Genomic DNA, 22,980 nt, shown 5'->3' on the forward strand with positions numbered 1-22,980 from the left:
AAAAATGTTGGCCTGCCCTTGCACTTTTGTCTTGTGAGACTCTTGTACGCTGTAAAAAGTGTACTGTTGAGAGGCCACAGAGAATCTGAACAGACTGAAGAAACCAGAAATTTTATAGAAAATATGTACAATTTCCTTACCAAGTATCAGAGAGAATTTATATAGAGGAAGCAAAAATAGTTAAACACTCTAACATTTTAGGAGCAGTAAAATGTAGTAACTATTATAGGTATTACTTAATATATACACATATACATAAATATATATATAGTCTGTAAATATACTATATAGCTATTGTCAGTTTCTGTTTAATCATTTGTTTCTTGTTTACATTCTTCATGGAGTCAAATCAATGTGATGAGATATGGAGGTGAGCACCAATGAAAGAACTTGCAAGATGGAAATAAGCTTTTATATTAGTAATAAGCTGTACTGTGGCAAGAAAAAGTATTTAAACCCTTTGGAATTTGCTGGTTTTCTGCATTAATTGTCCATGAAATGTGATCTCATCTTCATCAAAGTCACAATTATACAGTACATCCGGAAAGTATTCACAGCGCTTCACTTTTTCCACATTTTGTTATGTTTCAGCCTTATTCCAAAATGGATTAAATTCATTATTTTCCTCAAAATTCTACAAACAATACCCCATAATGACAACGTGAAAGAAATTTGTTTGAAATCTTTGCAAATTTATTAAAAATAAAAAACGAAAGAAATCACATGTACATAAGTATTCACAGCCTTTGTCATGACACTCAAAATTGAGCTCAGGTGCATCCTGTTTCCACTAATCATCCTTGATGTTTCTACAACTTGATTGGAGTCCACCTGTGGTAAATTCAGTTGATTAGACATGATTTGGAAAGACACACACCTGTCTATATAAGGTCCCACAGTTAACAGTGCATGCCAGAGCACAAACCAAGCCATGAAGTCCAAGGAATTGTCTGTAGACCTAGATTTTGTAACATAACAAAATGTGGAAAAAGTGAAGCACTGTGAATACTTTCTGGATGCACTGTAGAAAAACATGATGGTGCTTAAGCTAACAACACAAACTATTATAATCTTTCATTTCACTTTCATTCTGTAGTGGATTTACTTTGATGTTTAGGGTCATTGTCCTGCTGCATCACCCAACTTCTACTGAGCTTCAGCTGGCACAGAGCCACCCTGACATTATCCTGTAAATATCTTGATAAACTTGGGAATTCATTTTTCCCTCGATGATAGCAAAAGGTCCAGGCCCCGAGGCAACAAAGCAGCCCAAAATCATGATACTCCTTCACCGTTGGGATGATTTTTTCACATTGGTATGCGGTGTCATTTTACGCCATATATAGTGCTGCTTGTTCATCCCAAACAATTCAACATCAGTTTCATAAGTGCACAAAACATTTTCCAGTAGCGTTGTGGAGTGTCAAGGTGGTATTTGGCAAACTTCATGGTTCTTTTTTTTTTTACCTGATTGAGCATTCTGCGGTGTGCCCTTTGAGTCATCTTTGCTGGATGGCCACTTCTTGGGAGAATAGCCACAGTACTAAATCATCTCCATTTATAGAAAATTTGTCTAACTGTGGACAGATGAATATCTAAGCTCTTCAAGATAACTTTTTAACTCTTTCCAGCTTTATGCAAAGCAACGATTCTTGATCGTAGGTCTTCTGAGATCTCTTTTTTGCGAGGCATGGTCCACATCAGCAGATGCTTCTTGTGAATAGCAAACTCAAAATGTTTGAGTGCTTTTTATAAGTAAAAGTAGCTCTAACCCACACCTCCAATCTAGTTTTATTAATTGGATGCCAGGTTTCCCAGCTCTTGATTCTGATTAGCTTTGTTGGGTTCTCATACGTTTTCCAAACCACACTGTGAATGTTTGAATGATGTATTCAATATGTACAAGAACAATACAATAATTTGTGTGTTATTAGTTAAAACAAATTGTGTTTGTACATTATTGTAACATTATTGAAGATCAAACCAGATTTGAAGACAAATATAGACATACAGTAAATGCAGGTTATTCCAAGGGGTTCACATATTTTCTTGCCACTGTAAATGTTTACGTTACATCTTACATCTACAATTTATATTATGTTGCTTACATTACAACAGCTATGTTCCTGAGTTAAGAACATTTTCTCAGGTAATGTCAAAAGGTTTTAAATGGTACACTTAAATTGAGTTTAAGTCCCAGTAAAATAGTTTGTAAAGGATTTAGAAGATGGAATCATTCTCACCTTGCTGAAAAATTATTGAAATACTGAAAATGTACCAATACCACATTCATTCAGATAGAATCTAGATTAAATCTAAATTTAACTTTAAGCCTGCTGGAAATCATAGCACAGTACACTTACATGCATAAACAAAGACCCACAATGAAGTCATTGGCACAAGTGTTTTATTTATCACTGTTATTCCAGTACAGTTCTTAAAGCAAAATCTGTGGTACATTCTGCCTTGGCCAATATGTTTTATCTGCTAACTTTTAAGAGACATTTTAAAACTATTTAAGACAGTCATACAGTAACTAGCAGTGGGGTCGCTATGACAAATATGCCTTAAGTGTTTAATGGAATATAGCTGCCATGATCATGAATGTGTTGATTGAAATTAATTCAGTGAATTGTTTGCAAAAGTTAATGTTGATGCTACTGATCTGAGCACTTTCTGAGAGAGCATCACCAGGATGAGTCAGAGATCTTTTAATGAGGAATGACAAAAAAAATAAAAAATGTTTTCGTAGAATATCTTGCAATAATGTTGTGCCAGATGATGACTGTGTGAAGCCTTTTAATGCTGAAGTTTTTGCCACGGATTGTATCCTGTTTCCAGTGGGTTTATATACATTAGATATAAGCCCACTAAAATATATGTTTTTAGTGTAGAGTTCTACTTGTTGCACCTTACATCCTGCTCACTTTATTACAATCTTGACTTTTTTGTGTCAGTATTTAGTCCTTGTTAATATATTTAAATGTGTTACATCTCTGTTTTTTCTTTATATTTTAAAACTACATGAAGAAACCCTTTAAAACTTAAGCTTTAAGGTTTTGAATATGTTAAGATATTATTGAAATTAAGAAATATTGAAAATGTAAACACATCTCCAGAAAGTTTTAGGATGCACATAGCACTTGCTTTATGGTCAGAATTTGCTTTTTCTTTCTTCTTTTCTTTTCTCTTTTTTGTGAGCACTTTATAAGGATATTAAAGTTGTGGTTAATTAGGCTATAACAGGAGAATTACAAAAACAATTCAGATTAAAAACAATACTGCTGAAGAATTTGATGCAGTCTTTTGCCACCATTTGCCCCAATCTTTTTATTTATCTTTTTTTTTTTTTTTTTTTTTTTTATCTTTTAAGGTGAATCCTTTACTTATTATCTTCTATGGTACAGAGATACATACTGGTTACGTATGTACATCTATGGAAATATTGTGGTTCATGTAAATGGCCATTGAAGAGCTAAATGCTTTAATTTGGTGCATTTAAAAGATGTTTGTTAAGTAGAATAAAAGGTGGAAGTCTTAACTTTTACTATTTTATGTCATAGTGTGTATTCCTGGTTTGCTGCTCATTGAGAAACATTTGTGATGCTTGTGGCCTTCTTAATTTCGTATTTCTAAATATATATATATATATAAATGATTTTGGATAAAGGTTACGATTTGTATTAAGAAGGGGATTTGTGCTATCCTTTGTAATACACAGTAAGTGGTAGAGAATGGTAATGATGATTTGCATTTTGGAGCGTGGATAGTTAATTTTGTCTTATTGTCTAATTTTTTGTAGAAACGACTTACCATGCAGTTATCTTCAAAGAAATATTTTAAAACCAAATTAAATATATAATCACATTTTTCCTAAACTAACAGTTAACATGTAATACCTTAACTTACCCATACATTCAGTGTATTAAACCAATCATGATTGTGACTGTTTCAAAATTTTTAATTCTATACATTAGTATGTAAACCCAATGTCTAAGTTAACATTTGTGTACAAAGACTACATGCAGTAGTCGTACTGGTTCTGTCAACAACATACTTAAACAATACAAAAACTAGAGTCTAGCGGTGCTAATAACATAGGCTGTATTTTATGTCATTTATTGTACCAGGTAGTATTTATTGTCTGTACCAAAACAAAATAAATGTATAATTTCAATAGTGAACTAATTGAAATATCACCCCAAACTTTTTTGTGTTGGTTTTTATTTTTGAAAGCAAATGTTTCTGTCATATACAGAACAAAACAGAAATTACACATTAATGATAAATAGAAAACAATACAATTGTACACAATGTGACACAAGAAGCTGCATCTATAAGAAAGTAAAGCAATTTACATATCTATGATGTTCATCTCTGTTCAAACTAATAAGTAATTTATAAGTATGTTGAATAATAATTAAAATGAACTGAAAACATTCCAAGGAACGAAAATGAAAACCAAAAACGAGCACAATTTTTTGCAGAATGGAATCGAAAACAGGAATGAAGTCCCTTTAAATTGTTCTGAAATGAAAACTTTATTTTCAAATGTTGGTAAACGGTTAATAACTGGTTCAGATCATTTTTTTCATTAAACCAAAGTCTAAATGGTTTTATTACAGTACAATTTTGGAATTACAATGCTTCCTGTTGCCCAAAAAATTTTACTTCTTTCTTTTTTGTTGAAAAAGGAAACTGCTGCATCATACATTTAATTTGTATCACATATTAAATATCACATATTAAACAAAAATTTGGAGGTAAAAAGTAAATTTTTCAGTTGTTTACAAGTCTTCAATTAATTATTGTAAGAGATGATGCATTGATACAGATTTGATGGTGCCAGGTTCTGACTCAGAAGCAGATCTGTAATTAAATATGAAATAATAAGAATTAAACAATTATGTTATTTGTACGTTTAAAATAAAATAATTCGGCCCGAATGAGCTGACATTTAGTCTGAACATGCCCAAGCAGTGTGTGCATGCATGCAGGAGAAAGAATTTGGCTATTAATTGATTTTAGATGGCCAGATGTATTTTTGAAATATTTTGGGGATATAATTAATATTAAAAATACATTTATTAAAAAATACTTTATTTTATGTAGTCTACTGTATACTTTGCTTGTTATGATTTCTATGCTGATAATTCCCTCACATGTGGGAAAAATTTAATTGCTTAATATCACTTATTTCGGTTGAGGCAAGTCCCTTATTTTGAGTGTGTTTTCCAGACTAGGTCCTTTTTTTTTTTTTTTTATTTATTTTTTTTTTTTTTAAAGAAAGATCTGGTAAGTGGTAACAATGCAACTGGTACATCACTCACTCATAGCACAGAGTACTGTCATTAAAAAAGAAAAGAAAAAGGAACGTTATTAACCGTTCTTTAATTTCGTTCTAACATTACCAATTGGAAACGAGGCAGTGGAACGCTGGAACCGGAACTAAAAATACAGTTTCTGCTTAGAACGAATCAAAATGAAAAACATTTAGTTTTCATCCCTGTTAATTATTATCATTTATTTTCATGGAATGAGTCTCAGAACACTTATTTTGTTCTCTGACTTGCACTGTTGTAGACTTTCATTTTGACCCATAATATTATAACTGTTTTGTTCAAACTGTTTTGAAATCAGCTTATCTGAAATGAAACGGTTGAAAAAAAAAGTTGTCTCTTGCCACAAGTAACTTCTTTGAGTGGCCTTTTTGGTAATCATTGGATGTCACTTGTCACATTTTAGTGAGCCGAAGAGTGTTCAGTCGAACTCCCAAAACCGTGGCACCAGATGCGTAACGAATCTCTCTTAGTATTCCATTCCAGTTCATCTCCACCTCATCATACCTATAAACAAACATGAACCTTTATTTCACACATTTCACTTGTGGTCATTCATACAATTTCAAACACATATATATTTGTCGCTTTTATTGTTCTATTTAAAATCAGAATGGTGCCATGATTCGGCTTCTCACCTCCAGATGTCATTCATCTCTTTGGGCAGAAGTTCATCACTGTCCTCTTTGGGGAACATGGCAAATCCACCCACAGCATAGAGAACACCGGCCACAGTGACCAGGCTGAGTGAACTTCGGGCCTGGGGAAACTCCACAAACTCTGACCACCTGAAATATTCACAAAAATTGTCTACGTAAATATTGGTTACATTACAAGCTAATTAAGACACAACCAAGGAGGACCTAAAGTAATTGTAAACAGCATTAAGTAGACTGGCTCCACTGGCTTTAAGAGTTATGTTGGAGACACCTACTTGTTTGTTTTGATGTCATAGACCTCAGAGCTGCCTGTAATGCCAGTGTCTGTGACACCAGCAGCCACATATATCTTGTTTTTATGGATGGTGACACCAAACAGTGACCGTGCAGTATTCAAGGGAGCGAGATCAGTCCACTGCCGTTTCTTAGTGTCATAAGCACATACTCTCTTCAAGCACTCTCTACAACCCAAGACAGATTAAAATATATGTAACATACATGTAAGACTACATGTAGTAATTTTAAGCACATATTCCAACAAAGTCTAATAGTGGACAGTGTAATCCTACTTGGGACATTTCAAGACACGTACTTGTTCTCCCCCTTTCCTCCGATTACATAGATTATTTCATTATGAGACACTGTTCCATGACCATATACTGGGTAAGAAAGAGGATCTGATTCTGCCCATTTAAGAAACCTGAAAAAATAAGGTTAATTTAAGGATCTCTTTGAAGTATTTAAGATTTAACTAGATAAACGTATTGCTTTTTTTCTGATCAATGATCATTTATTATATCCTTAGTGTCAATGAAATAATCTACTTACTTCCTGTCATAAACCATGACTGTATCCAAAATGTGTTCTCCTTCCTTCATTTCTCTCCCTCCAATCACATAGATAGAGTTCTCTGCTTCGCCCATCCCAAAAAGGAAGCGGGGAGAGGGCATGGGAGGCATTCCCATCCAGTCTGAACTCGCAGGATCAAACTGTCATGTGTCAAAGTGTTAAACTTAGTACATCGTGTAATGTGTATTTTGGCATAGTCTACTTGATAAAAACCAGCACTGTAATACTTTAAAAATATACAGGTAATAAACTGCTTGCATAGCAATTAGCATACTAATTTAACACCATATCATGTACAATGAACAACCCAGAAAAATTATTAATGTATGAAAAATTTTAAATTTTGTATGATCTCCCATTCATACTGTATGCACACAATTATCTAATTGAATTGTTTGTTTTAGACTGATCTACAGTAAGGCAGTAAATGGAAGAAAGTATCCCTGTACCTGCAAGAAGTATGAGTAGATCTGTTCGTCTTTGCTTTGCTCATCATAAAAAAGTCCACCTGCAACAAATATCTGGTTTTCCTTGGTGACCAGGCTGCAGTGATTTTTGGGGATTTGGGTGGAGAGTGCTGCCACATAACAGTCATTTCCTGTTGGGTCATAAGCCGCTGCTGCACTATAACTTAACAAAAAGATCAAATCTCTTAGAAACATCCCAAACCGCAGATTGTCGTTCAGAATGCCAGGAAGTAGCTCCTCCTGCTCCTCTTCCTCCCCCTCTTCATCTCCATCACCATCCTTCTTGTCTTCACTCTTTTTGCTTTTGGCCTTGACTTCTGGAAGCTTCCCAGCATGGGCGTCTTTGACCAGCTGCAGTTTCTTGGAGATCTCTGGATTAGAGCTCAACCACTCATGTTTCTCAACATTTTTGGCAAAGTACTCTTGAGGAACCAGACGTAACCGCACGCAGTCCAGCAGAACTGGTAGGTCTTCTAGCCGTTTCTCTTGGTCATATCCCACCCACTTGATTAAAGCTTCAAACACGTCCTGCTCCGTCTCAACATTCAAAGAGTCTGACGCGATAATAGCCGCCAACTCACTTGGATTCAGTTGCAGAAATTCCTCATCTCTGGCTATAAATTGGAAACGCTCGCAAGCAAAGTTCCGTGCTGAAATGGCCAAACGAGGGCAGTCAAGCATTAGGCCCAGGCGAAAGATGGCCAGACAGTTACATAAACTCAGTCGCTTTTGCAGGAATGAGACACATACCGTGAAAATTGAAGGTATCTGCAGCATGTTGGCCAGAGCAAAGATGTCCTGCACGTTCTGCTCTGTCACATTGATGTTTGAGGTGTAGAGGTACTTGAGGATCATGCCCATAACACCAGGTTCCACATCTTCCAATACAATTTCCCTCTGTTTGCTCTCCTCCACCCCTGACTTGAAGAAAGCTCTGAAGTAGGAGCTGCAGGCAGCCAGGACCAGCCTGTGGCAGGGAAACTCCTTGTCTTTAATCTTCAACACACAGTCTACCATCATATCACTCTCCAGAAGATCATAGAGGCCGTCTTGCAGCAGTGTTTGCTGGTACATGCGGGGCTCCTCCATGGGATCTATGGGTAGAGCCATATTTATCGTGTAGTATCCCTAACAGTCACAGTGAAGTTAATGGGCAGTCCAGTGGTCTGCTCTGTACAAAGCTTGACAAACACTCTGCCACTGTCCAGTGGAGAAAGAAAAAGCAGGGTTGAATCAGTTCCGCTTTGCTGTCGGGTTAGCAGACTTCATCAGCTGTCTCAATACTTCAACTGAACTCCAACTGGGGGGCTATTTATAGACACTAGGCATTTACAAAGATGTGGAATCCATAATTGTACATGTGAAATACAACCCCCGTCCTGTGCAACAGCTGACAGACTGCCCCATGGAACACTGGGCCTCTAGGTGAGATCACAGGCCATTACATAGCACCTTTTAGGGAATATGAGTCACACCTTTTCTTATTGTCTTTATAGACTGTATTATCTGTGTCATCTGACTGAATATGTGATATTGAAATATTTGATTACAAGGATCTACATTCCTTTTAATATTGCTTGAAACATTTATAATCCGTCATGGCATTCATTAATATAAGGGGCAGAGCTTGCTTTTGCATTATATGGGTGCAAGAAAGAAAGCCTGGGTGAGGTGCAAGTGCTAGAAATGTAATAAATGTTGACAAAAATGACCCAAAATTGTGCATTAAATATTTGGCTAAAGCTATTTTTTCAAAATAACATCACTAAACAATATCACTATACAGCATATTAAGCACCTAACTGCACCCATTGAAGATTTGTTTTAGCTAGTTATACTAATATAATAGGGAGAGGCTACGCTAAGTGTAAATATCAACAAATAGCATCTTCTTAGCACTAAGTGCAAATAGTGTTAGATGTTTTTGGCACATAGTGGTAGATAATATTTGCAGTCTTAATTAAATACTAACATACAGTATCACTGCAGAGTTTATTGTGTTTATTTAGAGTCTCACTGACACTCTACACCAACCCCTACCCCTAAACCTAACCTTACCTTGCAAAAATGTACCATGGTTTTACTACAGTAACCATACTATCACCATGGTATTTTGTAGTAGATTATAGTAACCACAAAATTAAACATGGTTACTACATTAACACCATATTACTGTAGTAACACCAACCATATCACATTGTGGTGGCTAGCAGCAGGTGTGTTACTGCACATTAGCATCATGAATTATTTTAAAAGATGCTTTGTCTGCCCTGTAACGTATGGATGTGTTCCATACAGAAGTGATAATCCCTATGCCCCTCAGAGACTTTAACTTCCACTGTCGGAGGGCTGAAAGATGTAATAAAATGGTCAGGCTTGTAACAATGTGGGGGAGGGCTTGGGCGTTAGGGCACCCACCGGCAGAAACATAAATCTGTGCCTGTGTCCACACAATCTTTACACACCACACCATTGCAGCATCACTTGGGGGTGCAGTTTGTCTTCAATTTCTGTGTTTCCACCAGACTATTTGAGTGCATATAGTGGCATTGTGTGGCAGCTGCTATTTACACCTAGTGCAGATAGTCACTCTGAATATTGTATATATTGTATCACAGCAGAGTGGCTCAGTGGTTAGCACTGTCGCCTCACAGCAAGAAGGTCCTGGGTTCAAGTCCTGGCTTAAATGGGCCTTTCTTTGTGGAGTTTGCATGTTCTATCCATGTTCATGTGGGTTTGCTCCAGTTTCCCCCACAAGTCCAAAAACATGCAGGTTAAGTGAATTGGGGACTCTAAAATTGCCCCATAGGTGTGAGTGAGAGTCCTGCAGCCACTGGAATCTGGCATAGAACCTGTGCCAAGTCAAATGTGCAGATCACAGATGACCTGCTGTGGCAACACCTAAGCTGCTGAAAGAACAAGAAGAAGATATTGTATCACAGCAAAAGGTGAAATATATAGGCCTACATGGTCAACAACCACTGCTCACTAAATTTTAGTTCTAGTTTGAGTTACTAAGTAGAATATCAACAATTCTTTCAGTCAGTAGTTTCCTTTTGCTGACCAGATAAGAGTTTAAGCCAGCTCATATAAATATCCTAGAGTGAAGAGGGCTTAATGACAAAGATCTTGAATGTTCTCAAAATGATTTTTTGAGTTTATTTTTAGTCATAGTTTAATTTGAACAATAATGTCATTGAGGCAACATACCAGAGACTGCAGCATAATCTCAGATTTAAGTGATGCTAGTCTATGACTGTAACTTCATTCTTTTTCCTTTTTACAGAAATTTGAAATGTAAACAAGTTACACATTTTATTAACCACAGCAATTTGTGGGAAAATTAAATCTAAAAAATTTAGAAGGGCAAACCAATGGAGAGACATAGACATTGTTACTCATTTTGAATTTTTCAATGTAGCTACGTTACAAATTTTTAAAGGAAACTTTGTGATCTTCAATTTGTATTCATTTTGTTACATCATTTCATCATCAGTGTTTGAACACAGGCATGAATAACTTAAGAACACTTTAATTGCATGTAAGTATAGTTTTTATTAAAACTAGATTATAAAATCTGTAGTAATAAATTCAATCCTCTAAGTTTTAACTGCAAAGCACATATCTCTATCACCTATTAGATTTATGTAGAACTGTCGCTAATTTAAAACGTAGACAATGAGAGTACATGCTGTAATTCAAAGTTGACAAAACCTGTAAAATTTTCAAAAAGCCATTTAAAACACACCATCTTTCCTTACAGTACTATTATTAAAACATCCTTTTTTTTCTGTATATTCAGACTGTGATCATCCACAGAATTCCAAGACCAGAAATATGTAAGTAAACCCATTTCAGAGCAATGGGAACGTTGTGTCTAATCCCTACTCTGCCTTTTCCTTGTTTGGGTCCACAGGCTGGGTGGCAGCTCCATCCGTCTGGGTGGTGCAGGGAGCTGTCAAGGTGGTGGTAGTGGGTGCAGCTGTGGGTGGAGGAACAGAGGCAGGATGGGGGATTGGGTCTGGATCATCAATCAAAGCCTGGCTTCTTTCCCTTTCCTTAATCAGCTGAATCAAGCAGTATGTAACAAACGTCACAGTGATGGTGGTGAAGGGAAAACCTGTCAAACAAAAGTAAGGTTTGATTTAAGTGGAATTATGTTCTTTAAATACATTTCTAGAAGAACAGAGAAAAATCATCAGAATCAGTCACTCTGAATTTCATTCTGTAAATTCAGCTTTAAGCACCTTAGTGATTTTTTATAAATGATTAAATTTATGATAAGTTGTCAAATATCATCTCAGTATTTACCTTTAAGTAACAATCTCTTGGCAACAAGATTGGCAAATTCAAGACTGTTCAGAAGCAAGACATTGTAGAGGACAATAGTCCAGAAATTGAAGGTATTAAACACAGCCCTTATCCTGCGTGACATAGAATCAGAGATCGCCATCTGTGGGTAGGAGGAAACAGTTCTGGATAAGATTTTGTCCTAAAATTATGGACCAGAAAGTTCACATTTAACAACTAGATATAACAATTGCCCTTTTATTGCCAATCCCACATGTAAAAGATTCACATATAACAAGATTGATTGTACTTTGAATTAGAGTATTGTTAAACATGACATATAGATATTACATATTAATAACTGTGTTATAACTACCTCAAGATCAGCAAAATTTTCTAAACTACATTATACTACTGGTAATCTTTTTCACACTTAATTACTTCAATAGAAATAAAAGGCTCCATGGTGAAGAACTTGGCGATCCACAATTCAAAATTAAGGCCAAAGCAGTTTAAGAAAGCCCAGATGAAAACCACCCAGCATGGTCCCAGCCAGAGCGCCGTGATGCCATAAGTGCACAGGGAGGCTATCAGCTCGTCCAAAACATTCTCATGCTTCCCACCAAGGTAATTATACACATACCTGCAAAAAATGCCAGCATTCTTTGATAAAACAGTACTGCCTGAAACACTATTGTGTTGGTTAAAAGGCTTATAAATGTAACCATGACAATCATACTTGCAGAGCCAGTCATTAATTCCACGATCAAAGTGTCTGTAGAAGAATGGAATGTTCTTTATTTTTAGAATAACAAATATTTAAATTAATTGAAAATAAATAAATAAATAAAGGGCCCACTCACGTCTCAGAGAACACATAAAGCATTGTGATGCATTTCGGTGGTTTAGGAGGGTCCAGATGATCCAGTCTTGACACTGTGTTTATCACCCCAAACATCACTGCTGCTTTCACCCAATCATACACTACATTTAAGTAGGCCAATCCCACTGGACAATATAGTATTGAGAGGCTGGGATGAACTTCTATTTATAAACTACTGTATGAAATTAAAGCAAGTACACACTAACACAACTGCTTACCAATGGCCCAGTCAGAGATGTGTTTAAGGAGCTTCATGTCACTAGGTATGGTCAGAATGTACATGAAATGAAAGAGGATTGCCACTATGGTAATAACCCCCAGGTTTAGCAGTGCCTGAATGGAAATATTCCACATCTCCCCATCTTTCCTGGTCAGGTTAGGGTTATTGGCCTGGTAGGGTTAAAGAACAATGTTATAAATTGTCTTCAAGATTATATGTTGTCAAAGGCCAATCATTTGTCAGAGATAATACTTATAATATTGGTTTATTTGCCAATTAGAGAAAATTATCAAACAATCAACACTATTCATTCTATTAATTTAGTTACAGACCTGAATGTAGAACTTATCAAAGGTCATGATGGGCCCAAAGTAAAAGAAGGGGAGGTAGAAGTTGTACTTGAGGAGCTCCAAGATGCTGTAGTTTCCGTCCTTCTTCTCACAGTTCTCAAGAGCGAAACTCATGCAGCGCATGATGGTGAACCCACTGCCACCATAAAACAGGACAGGACGGAGATCGAAAGAACCACTCACAAACCCTGCCTGCAGGACAGAAAGATGGACCAATTTACACCGATTTCAACATAAATCTCAGATTAAGTGTCAATTGCAAATTAAAAAGGAATCCATCATTTATAAGGTATTGGTATTCCAATACTGGAGACACACCTGCCAGGAAATAAAGGGCTCCATTTTAAAGGTAGCCATTGTGGTGAGTCCAGCCACGAAGCAGAGCCACCTAAGCTTGACCAGAGAGATGCTGTACAGCAGCACACAGTGAGAGAGGATGAGAGTGACATAGGCCCAGCCCATACTTGTGAAAACAGCCAGCATACCATATGCCATGAAAACCATGGATCTGTACTGTGGGAGCAAAGAAAAATCTCATCAGGTTAGGTGAACCATTCTAACACATACTGTGTGGTTGATTTCTAATTAACGTCACATATATAGTCTAGATTTTTGTGGACTCTGAAAGGCACCTGAGGAGCCATCATGGAGCAGATCTTGGCAAAGATCACGTGACCTGAGAGTCCAAAGATGATATGCTCTCGGAACGTGGAGAACCACATCATCCACTCGATATCAGCCGTATCCTGCAGTGCAGTATAGGGTTAAATCAGAGAAGTTCATTGACTCCCTCTAAGCGTGATTTATAGTCATACAGTTGACATACTGTATTTAGAAGGGATGTTTTTATAACAGAATCTCACCATTCTTCTGCCAGAATAGTACCATCCTGGCTGAACACTGGTCTTGAAGGTTTTTCTGTTGGTATTTGCTGGATACAGAGACATAATACCAGTCATTTAGTGATTCATTCTCTAGTAAGGACTCAAGAGGACTCAAGATGGCACCGAGTATGGCTGCTGCGTTGCGAGCTCCGACACAACATAGTAGTGTTTTGTTTGTTTTGTTCACAATTCTTATGTTTTCTGTCTTGGATGTTGTCTGCCTTATTGTCTACGACAGACAAACACTTTTGGACATTGGTTCAGCAATTTCACATCGTAAACCAGACTTCACATTCCTCAATGCCAACCCGCTGTTTACAAACACCCAAGCGGAGCCCTTTGTCTGGGCAGCACGACTGCGGAAACGCAAAAGGAAAAGGGAAACAGAAACGGCGTTCTCATCAAAGTAAGACGCCGCGCAAATCAACCCCCGCTACCCACTATTCTACTGGCAAATGTTCAGTCTCTGGATAACAAGCTCTGCGAGCTGAAAGCGCGGATCTCTTTCCAACGAGAGACAAGGGACTGCTGCATTATCTGCCTTACAGAAACTTGGATGTCTGCGGAGATTCCAGACTCAGCCATTGAACCCGCAGGGTTCTCCGTGCACCGAGCGGACAGAGCGAAAGACCTCTCAGGAAAAAGCAAAGGAGGTGGTGTATGTTTTATGATCAACAAATCCTGGTGTGATCAGAGGAACGTACATTCTATCAGGTCTTTCTGCTCTCCTGATCTGGAATTTCTTATGCTTCTGTGTCGACCATTCTGGCTTCCGAGGGAATTCACAGCAGTCATTATCACTGCTGTGTACATCCCGCCACAAGCCGACACAGACTGGGCACTCAAGGAACTGTATGGGAGTATAAGTGAGCAGGAAACCGCGCACCCTGAGGCCGCGTTCATTGTGACCGGGGACTTTAATAAAGCCAGTTTAAAATCAGTCGCACCAAAATACCACCAGCACATTAGTTTCAACACACGAGGGGACCGGGTTTTAGACCATTGCTACTCTCCCTTCCGGGATGGCTACAAATCCCTCCCCCACCCACCATTTGGCAAATCGGACCACTCTTCCATTCTGCTTCTGCCCGCTTACAGGCAGAAACTGAAACAGGAAGCACCCACCCTCAGAATGATCCAGTGCTGGTCGGACCAATCAGATTCTACGCTACAAGACTGTATTGATCACACGGACTGGGAGATGTTCCGGTCCGCCTCTGATGACGACATCGAGTTTTACGCTGATAGCGTAACGTGTTTCATCAGAACGTGCGTAGAGGACGTGGTTCCGACCAGAACAATACGGATCTATCCAAATCAGAAACCTTGGATTAATAGCGATGTTCGCGCGGCACTTAATGTGCGGACCTCCGCTTTTAATTCCGGTAATGTGGAGGAGCATAAACAAGCCAGTTATGCCCTCCGAAAAACTATCAGAACCGCAAAATGCCAGTACAGGAGCAAGATTGAAGGACAGTTTAACACCACCAACTCTAGAAGCATGTGGCAGGGAATTAACATCATCACGGACTTTAAAGGGAATAAAAACTCCACCATGAACACTGCTGCCTCTCTCCCGGATAAGCTAAATACTTTTTATGCTTGTTTTGAGGGAAATAACACCGCCCTCGCGAAGAGAGCTCTCGCGGCTGAAGCTACAGTGGTTAGTTCACTCTCCGTCTCTGTAGCAGATGTAACCCGATCCTTCCGACGGGTGAATAGCCGCAAAGCCGCGGGCCCAGACGGCATTCTGGGCCGTGTCATCAGAGCGTGCGCAAACCAGCTGGCTGGTGTTTTTACGGACATTTTCAACCTTTCCCTCTCTTTGTCTGTAGTCCCCACATGCTTTAAAACATCCACCATTATGCCTGTTCCAAAGCAATCAAAAATAACTTGCTTAATTGACTGGCGTCGTGTTTCTCTGACCCCCATCATCAGCATATGCTTTGAGAGACTAATCAGAGATTACGTCTGCTCTGTGCTGCCTCTCTCTCGACCCGCTGCAGTTTGCTTACTGCAACAACCGCTCCACTGATGATGCCATTGCATCTACAATACACACTGCTCTCTCCCACCTGGAAAAAAAGAACACTTATGTGAGAATGCTGTTTGTAGACTACAGCTCAGCATTCAACACCATAGTGCCCTCCAAGCTAGATGAGAAACTCCGGGCTCTGGGCTTAAACAGCTCGCTGTGCAGCTGGATCCTGGACTTCCTGTCAAGCAGATGCCAGGTGGTTAGAATGGCAACAACATCTCCTCATCACTGACCCTCAACACTGGAGCCCTGCAGGGCTGTGTTCTCAGCCCACTCCTGTATTCCCTGTACACACATGACTGTGTGGCAACACATAGCTCCAATGCCATCATTAAGTTTGCTGATGACACGACGGTGGTAGGTCTGATCACTGACAATGATGAAACAGCCTACAGAGAGGAGGTGCACACTCTGACACACTGGTGGAACTGGTGTTGAGGAACTTCTCCCTCAATGTCAGTAAGACAAAGGAGCTTGTGGTGGACTTCAGAAGAAAAGACAGAGAACACAGTCCCATCACCATCAATGGAGCACCAGTGGAGAGAGTCAGCAGCTTCAAGTTCCTGGGTGTCCACATCACTGAGGAACTCACATGGTCCATCCACACTGAAGTCGTTGTGAAGAAGGCTCATCAGCGCCTCTTCTTCCTGAGACGGCTGAGGAAGTTTGGAATGAACCGCCACATCCTCACATGGTTCTACACCTGCACTGTAGAGAGCATCCTGACTGGCTGCATCTCCGTCTGGTACGGCAATAGCACTGCCCACAACCACAAAGCAATGCAAAGGGTGGTGCGAACTGCCAGACACATCATCGGAGGTGAGCTTCCCTCCCTCCAGGAAATATATACAAGGTGGTGTGTGAAAAAAGCTCGGAGGATCATCAGAGACTCCAGCCACCCAAGCCATGGGCTGTTCTCACTGCTACCATCAGGTAGGCGGTATCGCAGCATCAGGACCCGCACCAGCCGACTCCATGACAGCTTCTTCCCCCAAGCAATCAGACTTTTGAACTCTTGATCTCCCACGATCAAAATACATCAGCACTGCACTTTATTACTCTTACTCTTATATCTCACACCGGACTGTCATAAATTATATTATTATTATATTATATTCTCTCTTAACAACTGACTATCAACCGACAGCCTGAATGTCAATACAGTACAATACTGTACATTCTATATATACTATATATACTTTATTTATATATTTTAATTTTTAATTTTTATTGAATAATGTGTATCTATATAGTGCGTATTGTATACTGTACAGTGTATGTTATTATTTGTATATTGTTGAGTGTAATTATGTGTATATCGGATGTTTAAATTGTGCTGTGTTAATTTGATGTTATTGAAAATTGGTATATGTCTCATCACTGTCACGACTGCTATGTTGATCGGAACTGCACCCAAGAATTTCACACACCATTGCACTTGTGTATATGGCTGTGTGACAATAAAGTGATTTGATTTTATTTGATTTGATTTGATAGTAAACATGATAAAATACAATCAATCCAAAAATTGGCAAAATCAGAGTGTTCTGCTGGAATTGTGTACCCAAAAATGCTAATTCAGTCATCATCATTCAGTCAGGGATCACAACATTTAAAAAAAAAAAAAAAATCTCCTTTTGCATTCCACAGAAAACAGAAAGTCATCTAGATTTGGAATTACACGAAGGTGAGAAAAGTATGTCAAAATTTAAATTTTTGGATGAACAATCCCTTTAATCCTTTAAGCTCGGATGGGCCCGCAGAGAAAAAAAATATTGTCAAAATATGAATAACTACAGTCTTGTCCAATACAAAATAGGTAACGTTGACAGCTTAGAAGCTCTACTTTACAATGCATGTAGGCATTATGACCAAAACTGTGCTTTGCAATTTGCAGACAAATCAGAAGTGTTCCGTTTTGAAAATATATGAAAAATGTTGCACTGTACATATTATTGTATTCAGTAAAAACATAAAATTCATTAAATAGCCATGTGTCCTACCTTGTTTGAAAGCTCTCAGAGAGTAGAATACCAGCCTATTTTTTTTTAACTCACAGACAATTATAGCAAGTAATAGCTAAGTATATGTCATGTTCATGTAAACAGGTGTTGCTTATATGCTGCATTTTCACTTATAACTTCATGAAAAATAAACTGAACATTAAATATCACATAATATTACTTAGAGGAGGCGATTATCTTACCCACACACAAGGTAATTGCATTGATCATTATATAATTGACACAAGCACAATGTGCTCAATGTGCACACAGCATCTGGCTGTCTGGCATCTTGCAATCTGGCTGAAAACATATTAGCTTTCCTGGATAAGATGCTGTCATTGGAAATGATGTAGCGTCATGGAATGCTAAACCAGTAAGATTGGGTTCAGATCGATGCAAAAATCATCCATATTTGGGCAGAGAGACATGTGATTGGTGGCTGTCACATATGACCACCAGGAGATGGCGCCACATACATTGAACAGACTCAATGACGACTAAAATGGCACTCATTCTGTGAAATCTCATTACTCATTAAAATCATGTCTGCATGCTATGCAAATATTTAATCATTGTTTTGTTTGCATGTGTACTTAGTTCTTATGTACAATTATTATTTTTTATTTGTTTGAAGAGGCTTTTGGACATTTGGAGAGATTTTTGTAGACTATGATAAATTATTTTTATAATGATATAACTTTTGATAGCTTTTTTGAATCAACACTACATTTTGAAAAAAGTACATTTTTGGCTCAAGTTATTTATTTTTCAGCAGTTTCTTAGGCTGAGTGTTTCAGATTTATCATAACCTATATCATTAAAAATGTTGAAACATTTTCTTTACAATAATACCAACACTTCACCCTCCTTGTCCTTGTCCTTTTTTTTTATTTTTTTATTTTTTTCTTAAGTTAGAAGCCTTTAATTTTGGGTATTCCACTGAAAAGGAAATCTTATAAACACCCTCTGAGCTTAAAGGGTTAACAATGTAGAAGCTTTGATTAGATGCAGATATATTTGGATGTAAACAAAACAGCCTCTTTAATGATAGTTATTCTATTTGGATGCAGTTTTTGTCACAATGGTTGACAAAGCAATAAACACAAAGACCCACAATAATACCCATCTCTCTCTGACTCTCTCTCTCTCTCTGTTTCTGTCTCTCATTCTTTGGTGTATTAATACTGACACATGATCCTTTCTGCGTACTTTGCATAGCTTTCTGTGGCTAGCTGGTTCCAGCACTGCACCTTCTGGCCTTTTCCTTATACTTTATACAGTAGCACTATTTTTGTGCTCTCCTGGTTGTATGTGCAGTGTGTGTGAGGTCATGCAAAGAACTCGGGTAGATATTATAGAAAAAAAAAGGTAAAAGCCTGATTAAAGCCAACAACTCCAGCAAAAATGATTGGCAGGTTGGTAACCTAATGGTACAGTAGAAGGCTGCAGTGACATCACCTTAGGGTCATATCAGAACAGTGTGAATGTGTGTCCTTTTATACTTACAGCTGGACACTTCAAAGATCCATCTGGCAGCCCAGAACATTGCCATACACAGCACTACATTGTAGAAATAGAGCTCATACCTAGGAAGGGCTGCTTTGACCCCCATGGTGCACAGCACAACCTATATAGAGAGTGTTAAGACATGTAAAACAAATCTGGTGTCCATTTGATGAACAAAACATATCCCAATTAAACTGGCCAATGAGTGCTTAAGATCTTGCTAAAAATATAACTTTCTTATAGGGAAACTTTCATTCTCAAGGAACACACATACTGCTAAAATGTACTATAATATAGATAAAATGTATACCTTGAATGCACTGTAAATTGCTGTGTATAAGTGTCTGCCAAATGCATACATTAAATTGCATCAGTGATTACATTAAGAATTATATAAGCATATAAAAAGTGTTAAAGGTATAGTTCACCCAAAAATGTAAATTTGGTAATCATTCTCTAAGGACAGCCCCAGTCACCATTCACTTTCAATGCATATTTTTTCCATAAAAGTGAATGGTGACTGAGATTGTCAGTAACTAACATTCAGACAAACACTTCCTTTTGTGTTCCTAAAATGAAAAAAGGTTTAGGGGTTTGAAACAACATGAGGGTTAGCGTATTAAAATTACAAAAACTCCAAACAATTTTATCACTCTGGACAGGGCAGGAGCACAGAGAAGAAGTTTCCACTTATTTTAATTCTGTGAACAGGAAACATCTATACTATGCAGACTCTTGCTATTTTTAGCCAGGCTTTTTTTCCTGCTCTCATTGTAGTGACTGAAGCATCACATATTAATATTTCACTTGAACATTACAGCTCTATCTTTTATCTATTTTAATCACCAAATGATTAATTACCTGCTTTTCTGCTCTTCCTTGAAGACAAATTTCAACAAAATAAGTACATTTCCAATCTGGTCTGGTTTGTTTGATGTTTGTTATTGTAAGATTTGATCTGAGGAGCCATGCAGATAAAGTAGCAGTATCATGCTGTTAAAATTAACTTTTTTCTCTGATATTAGAGTTGGTTAAATGTTAGATGGTCATGCACTGCACATAGCTGCCAAAGGACTCTTCGAAACACCTGTTGTAGCCTACTAACCTTGAACGCCGCAATGCCTCTGTAACCCAAAGGGCGTTTGAATTACTATAAAAAATTCTCTTGAACTTAAAATAATTACAATAATGTCAAGAAAAGATTAGCCAAAGAATACTCTAATACATCCTCTGTGATACTGCAAAGCTCAGGGGCGTCGTTTAGGAGCACAAACTGCCTGTTGAGCAGTTGCAGACAGTTAAAGGTGAATAGGAGATGTATTTATATTCATTTGAAGCAGCCCATAGGGGGCGGATACCATTGTGCCATGTTGTATCAATAGAAACTGCCTGTACCACCATTGCCACCATGTCCTAAATATAATGCATAATAACCCTATGCACCATTCTATATTATTCTTTTATTTACTCTAAAACATGTTTTTTAGTACCAGTTATAAACAGTACAATCTCATTTCTAATAATTTTAAGCTATATTATAAATTTAAGTATGAAACATAAATACATAAAAAATGTAGAATCAGATTTAATGCTTACATGGAGAAGGGTCAAGTATTATGGCCTTGTTTTTGTTACTGGTTGAGAAAAAGGAGAAAGCGTAGAAAAAGTACATGCGGTGAGGTAACTATGTGCAAACAGTTAACTACATTCATCCTCAAAATATGCAGGGAGGTCAGTGGTCATCTGGAGGAGGTGCATCAGATAATTCAGTGGAGGACTTCTATTAAATTAGCTCTGTAAAATATGCCACAGTACGTTTTTTAAGTTATGTTTAAGGAATATTCCGGGTTCATTAAAAGTTAAGCTCAATCGACAGCATTTGTGAAATAATACTGATTACCACAAAAATGTATTTAGACTCGCCCCTCCTTTTCTTTAAAAAAGCAAAAATCGAGGTTACAGTGAGGCACTTAAAATGGAAGTGAATGGGGCCAATCCGTTTCAAAAGTATGGTCACAAGAAATAAAAAATGTGTTAACATGATTTTAGTGTGATTAAATCGCTTTTTAACCTTTTCTGTGAAAAGTTGTTAAATTGGCTATAACTTCATTGCCATGACAATGTAACAGGGTCAACAACCCCTAAAAGGACGATTTAAACAACTTTACATCTCAAATAATACATGAGTTTTAACAAATTAATTAATGTAAGTGCTTTTATAAAATCATACAATGATAAGCCAAAACATTATGACCACCTACCTAATATGCTGTTGGTCCTTCAAGTGCCACCAAAACAGCACCGAGCCGCTGTGGCATGGAATCTACAAGACCCCTGAAGGTGTCCTGTGGTATCTGGCACCAAGACATTAGCAGCAGATCTTTCAAGTCCTTTAAGTTGCTAGGTGGAGTCGCCGTGGATCGGACTTGTTGGTCCAGCACAACCCACAGATGCTTAATCGGATTGAGATTTGGAGGCCATGGCAACACCTTGAACTCTTCATCATGTTCCTCAAACCATTCTCAAACAATGTGTAGCAGGGTGCATAATCCTGCTGAAAAGGCCACTGCCATCAGGAAATACCATTGCCATGAAGCGGTGTACCTGGTCTGCAACAATGTTTAGGTAGGTGGCACGTGTCAAATTGATGTCCACATGAAAGGCCAGACCCAGGGTTTCCCAGCAGAACATTGCCCAGAGCACCATTCTCCCTCCACCGGCTTGTCATCTTCACACAGTGCATCCTGGTGCCATCACGTCCACGTGATGTAAAAGAAAACAGGACTAATAGGACCAGGCGACCTTCTTCCACTGCTCCAAGATCCAGTTCCGACTGCTCTGACTGGGGGCCTGGGTAGCTCAGCAATTAAAAACGCTGACTACCACACCTGGAGTCGCAAGTTCGAATCCAGGGCATGCTGAGTGACTCCAATCAGGCTTCCTAAGCAACCAATTGGCCTGGTTGCTAGGGTGGGTAGAGTCACGTTGGGTTAACCTCCACGTGCTCGCTATATTGTGGTTCTCGCTCTCGGTGGGGCATGTGGTGAGTTGTGCATGGATGCCACGGAGAATAGCATGTGCCTCCACATGCACTAGGTCTCCACAGTAATGCATTCAACAAGCCACATGATAAGATTGACTGTCTCAGGAGGCAACTGAGATTCGTCCTCCGCCACTCAGACTGAGGCGAGTCACTACGCCACCAGGAGGACCTAGAGAGCATTGGGAATTGGGCATGCCAAATTGGGGAGAAAATCCCAAAAAATTAATAAAATATGTTCTAACCCGGTCATCCCTTGTCAAAGTCACTCTTGTCTTTACTCCTGCATTCAACACATTGACTACGAGAACTGATTGTTCACTTACCATCTAAGCTACCCAGACCTTGACATGTTGTCAGGGTCAAGGTTGTTTTTGTATGATCTAAGCCTGTAGAACATTTGGACTAAGACACATTTCTATAATAGACCTCAATGACAGCCTCCTCTT

At 38.3% G+C, this 22,980-nt stretch overlaps 3 protein-coding genes across 3 annotated transcripts in view; 1 reads left to right on the plus strand and 2 right to left on the minus strand.

Annotated features, from left to right (window-relative positions):
• Positions 1-22,980, plus strand: part of LOC127431756 (zinc finger and BTB domain-containing protein 47-like) — a 54,832-nt gene that overhangs the window by 17,995 nt on the left and 13,857 nt on the right. The window lies entirely within an intron of this gene.
• On the minus strand, positions 3,300-8,547 carry LOC127431755 (kelch-like protein 40b). The gene is made up of 6 exons (XM_051682281.1): positions 7,297-8,547; positions 6,827-6,987; positions 6,591-6,698; positions 6,274-6,459; positions 5,978-6,127; positions 3,300-5,846 (listed from the first exon to the last, which is right to left on the minus strand). Exons 1-6 carry the CDS (start codon positions 8,422-8,424, stop codon positions 5,735-5,737), a joined length of 1,845 nt encoding a protein of 614 aa, XP_051538241.1. The 5' UTR covers positions 8,425-8,547; the 3' UTR covers positions 3,300-5,734.
• Positions 10,477-20,773, minus strand: LOC127431757 (protein-cysteine N-palmitoyltransferase HHAT-like protein). Its single transcript, XM_051682284.1, has 12 exons — positions 20,597-20,773; positions 19,492-19,612; positions 13,921-13,988; positions 13,690-13,803; positions 13,376-13,570; positions 13,040-13,249; positions 12,706-12,877; positions 12,468-12,612; positions 12,344-12,379; positions 12,046-12,247; positions 11,626-11,767; positions 10,477-11,434 (listed from the first exon to the last, which is right to left on the minus strand). The coding sequence occupies exons 2-12, from the start codon at positions 19,595-19,597 to the stop codon at positions 11,199-11,201; spliced, it is 1,626 nt and encodes a 541-aa protein (XP_051538244.1). The 5' UTR covers positions 19,598-19,612; positions 20,597-20,773; the 3' UTR covers positions 10,477-11,198.

Source organism: Myxocyprinus asiaticus, chromosome 41, assembly GCF_019703515.2.
Source record: "Myxocyprinus asiaticus isolate MX2 ecotype Aquarium Trade chromosome 41, UBuf_Myxa_2, whole genome shotgun sequence".
Classification (NCBI taxonomy): domain Eukaryota; kingdom Metazoa; phylum Chordata; class Actinopteri; order Cypriniformes; family Catostomidae; genus Myxocyprinus; species Myxocyprinus asiaticus.